The 9,587-nt window shown below is 33.7% G+C and overlaps 1 protein-coding gene across 3 annotated transcripts in view; it reads left to right on the plus strand.

Moving 5' to 3' along the window:
* Nucleotides 1-8,807, plus strand: part of LOC111055543 (molybdenum cofactor biosynthesis protein 1) — a 44,248-nt gene extending 35,441 nt beyond the window's left edge. The window contains exons 1-3 of one of the 3 annotated variants that reach the window (XM_039433149.1): nt 396-540; nt 3,734-3,819; nt 7,275-8,807. In XM_039433149.1, the coding sequence (XP_039289083.1) occupies nt 443-540; nt 3,734-3,819; nt 7,275-8,551 (1,461 nt within the window). In that variant the 5' untranslated portion in view covers nt 396-442 and the 3' untranslated portion in view covers nt 8,552-8,807. Of the gene's footprint in view, nt 1-395; nt 541-3,733; nt 3,820-6,176; nt 6,586-7,274 lie in introns of those variants that run through there. The other 2 variants (XM_039433151.1, XM_039433150.1) reach the window with 2 other exon arrangements.
* The last annotated feature ends 780 nt before the right edge of the window (nt 8,808-9,587 follow it).

Genomic DNA, 9,587 nt, shown 5'->3' on the forward strand with positions numbered 1-9,587 from the left:
TATTCAAGGTCAGCATGCAAAAAAATATCATAATCATCAGTACATAACAGATTACAACATGATTATACAAAATAAAATCAATTGATCTTTGAGTCTAGCATTATTCAAGAAATCTTTCGCACCCCGTAACGTCTGCAAACCAATTGAAAGTTGAAAAAAATATACAACCAGTACAATTTATCTTGTATATTTAAAAAATAAACGCTATCACTATTATTTTATATGAAAGTTTTGAATCATAGTTTAAATCAACTTGTTTAAGAAACATAATTCATCAAGTAACGTGGAAAATTATCTTGAGAATTCAAATTATTTCAGAAGTTGAAACGTATAAAACTGTTTTAGTGAAGGGAAATATCAATTAAAAATATCACTAATGTTGCTTTTTTTGTAGGCTTATAAGGTACCGGGCTTCAAGGGACAAATCGGATTCATCACTTCAATGAGCAACCACTTTTGTGGAACTTGTAATAGGCTCAGACTCATGGCCGATGGCAGTTTGAAAGTTTGTCTCTTTGGAAACGCAGAGATTTCTTTGAGGTAAATTATATTCTGGATAAATAAAATGTGAATTGTAATCCTGAATAGAATTAATGCACATCTGTGTTACTCAATGGAGTAATCCGTGGTCTAGTGGATAGAGTGCTTGCCTAGCAGCATAGAGATCCCGGGTTCAAATCCTCTCATTACCAAAAGTCTTTTAAACCAGATCACTTCCGTGTTATCGGATGGGCGCCTTAAATTGTCGGTCCCGGCTGAAATATAACAGTCGTAATGCCCATTGACGGCTTAAATTATATATTCAAGCGGTGGGACCTTCCCGCAAGGGACTCCCCACCAACGAATTTACTTTTTTTATCTGTGATTCATGGACTAAGTATGTGACAGGACTCTGGAATACGTATAGTGAGGTCCACATTATACTGACAGTGGAGAAAGATAAGAGATCAAAGTTTCCGATCCTCGTCTTGTCAATGCCTTCTATAGTCGATAGCTGATACAGGTTTATTGATGTAATATTAACTGTTCATTCTCATTTAAAATAATCAATTATACCGAGTGATTCAAAAAGGACTTTACAACTTTGAAAATTCATATAAATCTTATTAAACAAGGTACAGAGCTGGTTTTGGTGATTTTTTAAAGGAAAACACTACAAGTTTTGGCTCGCGTAGTCCGCTAGTGCCTGGTTGCGCCGCAGCACAAGCGCTAGCGGCAGTTACGTCAAAGATGGCTGCCTTCACTGGACCCGAGCGTGCTAGATGTGTGTTTTGGTTTGAAAAACGGCAAAGTGTACCTTGATATGTTGCAAAAGTTTTTGATACCACAGATCGATGAGGATGACCGAGAACGAAATGGTTTCATTATGCAAGATGACGCACCACCACACTATCTGACTGACGTCCGGGATTTTCTTAATGACCTCTTTCCAAATCTGTGGATTGGCCGTAATGCACCAATTGCATGACCCCCTCGTTCCCCAGACCCAACACCGCTGGATTTTTTCTTATGTGGTTTTCATAAAAGATATGGTGTACGTACTCCTTTGCCAGCCACTCTAACTGAACTTAGAGCAAGGATTTGCGCTGCTGTTGAGCAAGTTACACCTGAAATGCTAGTGCGAGTATAGGAATAAATCGACTTTCGATGGGATGTCTGCAGGATAACCAACGGAAGTTACATAGAACATCTTTAGTTTAAAGTAAAAAAACTTGAAGTGTTTTCCTTTAAAACAACACCAAACCCAGCTCTGTACCTTGTTTAATAAGTAATAAGATTTATATGAATTTTCAAAGTTTTAAAGTCCTTTTTGGATCACTCGGTTTTTATTGAGCAATAAATTATATTTTTCAATAATTTCATAAAAAATTTTCATAATTAAGATGAAATATTTTGTTAATTAATTATTAATTCTACATTGTTGAAAGACGATCTAGCAACAGAGCAAAGCGAGAAAGAGATAGCGCTTCCGCTTTGTCGAATGATAGACAAGGGTAGCAATACTATTGCCAATCAAACACTGCCATTTTAACGTGGACCTCACTATAGGCAAAATGAAAAGTTTTCAACCTTACCATGAATATTTATTTATTGAAGATTATAACTCTCGTGATCAAGATCTGTTATATCATTTTGGTCATATTTTATTGATTATTTACTGGAATTTCATCCAATTTGAAAAAATAGTCTTTTTTTCTCCAGTCGTTTTGAGAAATTTAGTCGTCAGCTGCATGTGATCACGTCAGACCAAAACTTGCAACTATGTTGGCGCAGTCTGTGTGCAAATAATCTGAGTTTTAGCTCAAATTTATCCATGCAGATAGTATTTAGAATTATTACAGACCATTCAGAATTGAAAAATCAGTTGACTGAGGATTGACGAGTTTTGGTCTTAAAGGTGCGTACAGATATACGCGCCTCGAACATGAGCAATTCACTTTTTATCAGCTGATGCCAAGCTTTTTATATCTGTATCTTACCGTTTCTGTAAAAATACAGATATAATCAGCTGATAAAAAGTGAATTATTGCTCATGTTCGCGGCGCGTATATCTGTACGCACCTTTATGTTATCAGACTGCACCCAACACCTGCCATCAACTTTTCAATTCAATTCAATTTTATTCAATCAACACAAGATACACAAAATAAGATAAAACACACAAACGACTGAACCAAAAATACTATTTTTTAAAGATTGCTGACATTTTAATGAGTAACTAATAAAATATGACTAACATAAGATACATCTGATGATAAAATAAAATGATAAAACGATTTAATCTAATAAAATATGACAAATATAAGATGTATTAGATCTTATTCACGAGAGTCGTCATCTCCGTGGTTAGGTCAGAAACTTTTCAAACTGTCCTCATAATATGATAGTCTGATTAGAAACCTTTAGTGATGTCCACTTTATAATGGCAGTGTTTGATTAGCAATGGTACTGCTATCCTTGTCTATCATTCAACAAAGCGGATAGCACTATCTCTTTCTCGCTTTGCTCTGTTGCCAGATCGTTTTTTAACAATGTAGAATTAATAATAAATAAAAAATATGTTATCTCAATTATGAAAATTCATCATAAAATTATTGAAAAATATCATTCCTTGCTTAAAATAATATAATTGATTATTTTAAACGAGAATGAACAGTTAATATTACATCAATAAACCTGTATCAGCTACCGTCTATAGAAGGCATCGACTTACTTTCCGTGTCCAAACAAGCAATCATTACATACACAGATCCCATGTGAAAAAACAACAATAATAATAAAAAATATAAATAAACATCATTAAATTACAATATGTTTCCAAAAATTTGCAACCGATTGGGCTTTGTCATTTGCTGATGTCAAAGAGATCCTCCCTTCCACATTGGACATCAAGATGAGGGCACACAGAAGACATTGACAAGACACAACAACGTTTTTCTCCTATCTTTCTCCACTGCCATTATAACGTGGGCCTTACTATAGAATCAAGTATTGAAGTTGATTAAACAGGCGGAGTTATCCAAAAAGTAAATGGATAACATGAAAACGTCACAACAATCCAGTAGATTTTTTTATTCTTGAAAAATGTTGATTGAGTGAAGAGTATGCGAGTTCCTGGAATGAATCTCCATTAATTTTCAATCTTATATTGGGATAAGATCATTGTTTATTATATTATTATCGAATTTATTATTGTTTTTCAAAAGGTTTAAAGTGATGATTTTTTTTACAGAGATGCACTGAGAAGTGGTTGCAGTGAGGATGATCTATTAGCACTGATAGGAGCGGCTGTCAAACGGAAAAAGAAGCAACATGCAGGTAATTGAACAATACTTCAACAATCAAACAATGAGGCTAAAGTATGGAAATCTGTTTGTAACTTACTAATTGTTCAAGATAGCAGCTTTCAGACATTTTTATCGGTCCTTATAAAAATTTTAGCTCACCTCTTCTTTAGGAACTCAACTCATCAATTTCAAATAGCAACCTCCATCATGTACTGTCCACCGCTCGTAACTTGGCCTCTGGAAGGAATGCAGTCGATCTAGTCTTAGGCGTGACATAATTATTATTATGGCACTGGAGAGCCAGGTAGCGAGTAAACAAACGCTGTGGTCTATTTGACTTCGCCAAATGTAATTGAACAATTTCCATCCCACCAAATTTGTAATTTAACCAGCTATCTATAAGTAAAATTCATTTCCCCCTACGCCTCAGACCTCAGAAGCCAAGTTACGAGCGGTGGACAGTAGCTAATCGTATCATTAAAACGATGAACATGACGTCAAAAGGCTATTGTTACACACCATCAATTTTTGGTCGTACGATTTTTTGCCGTCCTTTTAAATTCTGGTAGATTGAATATAACTTGACAAACATATGATGTGATCATGTGTTTGTCAAGTTCCATTCAATATTGTAGAATTTATAAAGGGGTTTTATCAATACTTTCCTAATCAAATCAATACATTCCAAAATGAGACCTGGTCAACTCACTACCTCCGTAAACAAAGCCATAGTGCATTCTGGTGACGTCAGCAAAGGTAGGGCTCCTACACCAATGAAAACACTAGCTTATATAGATCAGCTGAATTTTTTTGGCGTAGGAGTAGGAGCCCTACCTGTGCTGACGTCACACGAATGCACTACGGCTTTGTTTACGGAGGTAGTGTCTAACTTCACTTTTCTGATATTCTTGAAGCCCAGTGTGATCTTAACGAGTTCAGGTTCACCTTACAGATTTCCAAAGTTTTATCTCAGTCTTTATATTAATTGAAAAACTAATAGCCACAGGGACCGTTATATTGGTTCAATTTGGATATTTGCGGTTTGTGCTGCAAGAAAAGGATAGCGATTCTGAATGTGGAGGATTTATTTGTAGTATTTTAAAAATACTAGTAGTTCTGTGAACAGTAGACCTCGCGCAGTTATAAACCACAGTTTCATCTAATAATGTCATTCAGAGTAAATTCTGTCCTGTCCTGTCGTGTCGGCGAGATATCGGTGTATAAACGACTAATGGCTGTTTGGGTTGTTGTATCGACAATGCTAATAATTTGATGTTAACAGCTATGCTGCTATCATCAAAAGCTTACCGAGTTGAAAGCAGTGAAAAGTCGGGAGAAAATACTATGCTACTTCAAGTTATCAATTGTATGCCTCACTGTATGCAATTAATAGTCCACACAACAGCTGTGTTTTCAATAAGTTACATTGAGATATTGAATATGACGCATGCAATTCAATATCTCAATGTAAATGCATTCAATGTATAATCCACTCGACAGCTGATTTATGATGAATAATTTCTATAGTCTGCTTTTTACTCTAATATTGGCTTATGAAGGAGGCTCCTTTTCCTTTTATATTATCCTTGAAATGCAAAATTTCCAAAAAACCTTGTATATACGTCGACGCAAAATTAAAAAAGGAACATACTTTTCAAATTTCATGAAAATCTATTGCTGCGTTTCGCCGTAAATGCGGTACATAAATAAAGAGAAATGCAAAACCGTCGACTTGAATTTTAGACCTCACTTCGCTCGGTCAATTACCACAATAGGATCGAAAATATAAAATGAGTGAAAATTAATATTGTATGGAGTAATACATAATGTTTTTGACAGAATTGCTGTCAAAAGCTCTCAAGACTGATGGCTAAGCTGTGGCCAATTCCAATGCAATGCTTTGGAATGTACGAGTTTAGAAAAGAGTATTAGGTTAAATTTTTAAAAATTTCTGAAATTTAAGAGGTATAGAGAATGGAGTTGACCTCTTGAGTTATATTAATTTTCTTGTATGTGTCATTATTCAAATGAGCTTTTTCAAACAAGGCGAAATAACACAAATAAATACAAATTTATTTAAAAAACCTGTCTTTTTGAGCATATATTTATATCATTGGGTATATTCTATAGACACATTAAAAGAATCAAAATCATGTAGCTTAATATAATCAATAAAATTTTAACACTAAAAATCTTATCATATAAATCAATGTTACAACCTTCATAGATCAGTTGTTCTCTTTTATGATAAAAAAATTCTCAGGCCTATGAGTTAAATACAATAGATCAAAAGTGATTTTCAAAATAAAGAGGATACATTATTGAAAAAGTTTAAAAAATAATACTTATCAGTCCAAATTAGCCTAATTAAAAATTGATTGTTTGCAGGTATGATGAATCTTTCTCAAATGCCAAACCGTCCAATGATCCTTATTGGTGGATAAAACTTGAAAAATATCATCTCGCTGAACTGTTATGGAACTCTTTCAATCTTTTGAGCACTTTTCTATTGAAAGTTTTCAATAAAAAACTACGGACTAATATATGGCTGAATTACAAAATAAATCCATAGATAATAATAACATTTTAATTCGAACAAAATTTTAATAAGAAATAATTGTATGAGATACATGATTATTGTTAATATAACAAAATATTTTTATAGCATTTATTTTCTATACATAGATGTTGACATCAATAAGTTATTTTATATTCTTAGAAGTTTATTACAAACATTTTGTACAGGGGTGAAATGGAACATGTTTAATTGTTATTAAAATGACACTTTTATATTAAATGATTCTTGGTTCTTTTTTCTTATAGCACTACTATAATGATAAAATTTATTTAAAAAAACAATGCATAAAAAAACTCAATCAATCTGTGCTTAAACTAATAATAATACATAATAAAATTATGAATATTGTATGCATTTCACTGTTTCTTCTTTTCTATTATATTTCTTTTCTTTTCTCAAATACTCTATGTTTTACATAAATCATCTCTGTCTTGAAAATGAGTTATACAAACCAAAAGTTCTCTTAACACACTGTTCAAGCATCTCGATACTTTCAAAGCAATAAGTTGAATGTATTGTTTTATAATGGAGAAACACTTGAAGGGAGTACAAATTATGGTTTATACAGTGATTCATTTTTATTGGTAGCATGTAAGGCACATACTTTTTATACCTTAAATACCATAACATAGTCTCACTTGCAGTTGAAGTAGAAATTTGTTATAGTAAGATTCATGTTATGAAGTCAGCAGTCAGCACCCGAATAAGAATGGTTTGCTTTTCTTGTCTGTCATTAGATAAAGCAGATAAATTCAACCTTATATTTTCTAGCTTTGCGCTGTTTCTAAATCGTTTGTAGCCCTCCAGCCTTCGAAGAAATGTAATGAACTATCCGAATATCCAATCTCAATTATTATGAACATTTATTATTGAATCATGAAAACATGTGTTTCTATTCTTTATTGCAGAATATTTAAAGGAAACTACCGAAGTAGAAAAACTGCCACCAAGGATTGTTAGAAATGCAAGTATGAACAAACCCGTTTGGAAACATTTCTTCAATGGCCCGGAAAACAACAGAAGGAATTACGTTGTAGGAGACGAAGTAAAATTGATGCCAATAGCTGTTACATCTTTGTATGAAGGCCGATATCTATCAGAGGAATTAGAAAGCGAGGTGTTGAATGGGAGATCCTTTGGAGGATCTAACCTGAAGAAGGGAAACATTTATTGGGGGTTGATGAAAGCTCCGAAACCTATCCAACAGGTGAGACATTTTTCGAGTTTCACCCACCTGGACAAAGACGGCAAAGTGTACATGGTTGATGTGGGAGATAAAAAACACACAAAACGAACAGCAAAAGCCAAGGCAACAGTTGTGGTTGGAAAAGAAGTGGGCGATTTGATTCGACAAAATGATATGAAAAAGGGCGATGTCCTGTCTGTAGCAAAATTGGCCGGAATAATGGGTGCAAAAAAGACGTCGGAATTGATTCCGCTCTGTCACAACATCTTCCTCTCGCAAGTGAATGTCGAAGCAGAACTTACTTCTGATTTGGAGCGCGTTGAGATCGTTTCGACGGCAAAATGCGAGGGAAAAACTGGAGTTGAGATGGAGGCAATCACGGCTGCGACTGTGGCTGCCATCACTGTTTACGACATGTGCAAAGCCATCAACAAGGCAATTGTGATAGAGGAGGTGTGCTTGCTGGAGAAAACGGGTGGGCTGAGAGGCAATTATTTGAGGCCAGTAACTCAACAAACAGACTACAAAAACAATCACAAACAACAAATAGAAAATGAATTGGTGGAAACAGAGAGTGGCAGAGAAGAAAATGGAAATAAAGGGGAAATAACAATATTTAAAAATGAAAGTGGAAGATTGCGAATCATAACTCTGGCTTTAATGCTTAAAGATAATATTCGATCAAGACCCATGAAACAACAAATTGCATTGTATATTATAGTGTTATTTGTAATACTAAAATATCTATTCAAGAAGAATATCATCACAGAATATGAAAGTTTTTTACATAACTATTTTGTGAATCCTTTGAAGGAATTATATCAGAAAGAGGAAAAAAAGATAAAAGAAATTTCTTATCTGGTTGGTTTTAAGAACATGCTAATAGTCCAGTCACAAGGTAGTGAAAAAGAGCCTTTTGGGGAATTAATTCCGTACATGCTAAATTCTCCAGGGGGAAGCAAGCGGGGAGGAGATAAGTATTTTGTATTTCCTGGCTAAGTACTATGAATACTAAAATCCAGCGAAAATTCAGCTTTCCACTTACTAGTTGCGCAAAATCCTGTTTTTTTTTCTTTTGTATTCATTGACTGGGCTCATATTAGGGAAATATTGGTCAATTAGGATCTTTCGATTATGCAAAGTTATTGTTAAATTATTCCTCCTCGTGGAATACTCGATATGAAAAATTATAAATCGAGACAAGGTTGTAGAGAATTTCCTACTCTTTCCAATAAACGATTCTATTCATACGTTTACAAATGAAAAGTTACTGCTAAATGAACAAATTGCTAATCTTATTTTTCCATGATTCTACAATAATCAACCACCTCTAAATTGAGACATATACATGATGCGAACTTGCGATTGGTGACAAATTTTAGAGGATTTCATGCTCAGTTCCCTCGAATCCATTATTCATTTTTCTATAAAGAAATACTACCAAAAATGAGAAAAATATCTTGATTTTTTGAAATGAGTAAATTGAACTTTCCAAATATATTTTTTCAAGAATTCACGTAAAATGAATAAGAATATTCTGTTCTTATCTACAATTTAAGACCAAGTACAATGTTTTATCATTATGGGTTTCAGAAATAAGCAGATTTGAGTATAGAAATTAGCCATCTTTTTGTGTATAAAAATATAGGTTCAAGTACAATCTAGAATAAATTCAACATTTTTCGACCTGATTTGACTTATGATAGTACGTGAGTTCGAGCCGCCTGGAAGAGCCGAGAAGAATGAGCTGTATAGTACGAGAAGATCCGATCATTGAGTCAAACGTTATCAGTGTTTGAAATTTTGAGGTGTCCTTATGCGTGCCTCTCCACTAGAAAATTACTAAAAATAAGTTCATCTAATGGGTGAGTCTCATAGAACATTATCTCATAAATCTAAACAAATATTTAAAAATCTTGATTTGAGGACAATGAAGTTGAGAAAGGTGGTTGAATATAAAAATCGTTTTTTTTTTTGGAATTTCATGGATGATCAATTTTTATCAGTATCTTTGAATGAGAATAACTTTTGAACG

This window comes from Nilaparvata lugens, chromosome 7 (assembly GCF_014356525.2).
Source record: "Nilaparvata lugens isolate BPH chromosome 7, ASM1435652v1, whole genome shotgun sequence".
In the NCBI taxonomy this organism is placed as follows: Eukaryota; Metazoa; Arthropoda; class Insecta; order Hemiptera; family Delphacidae; genus Nilaparvata; species Nilaparvata lugens.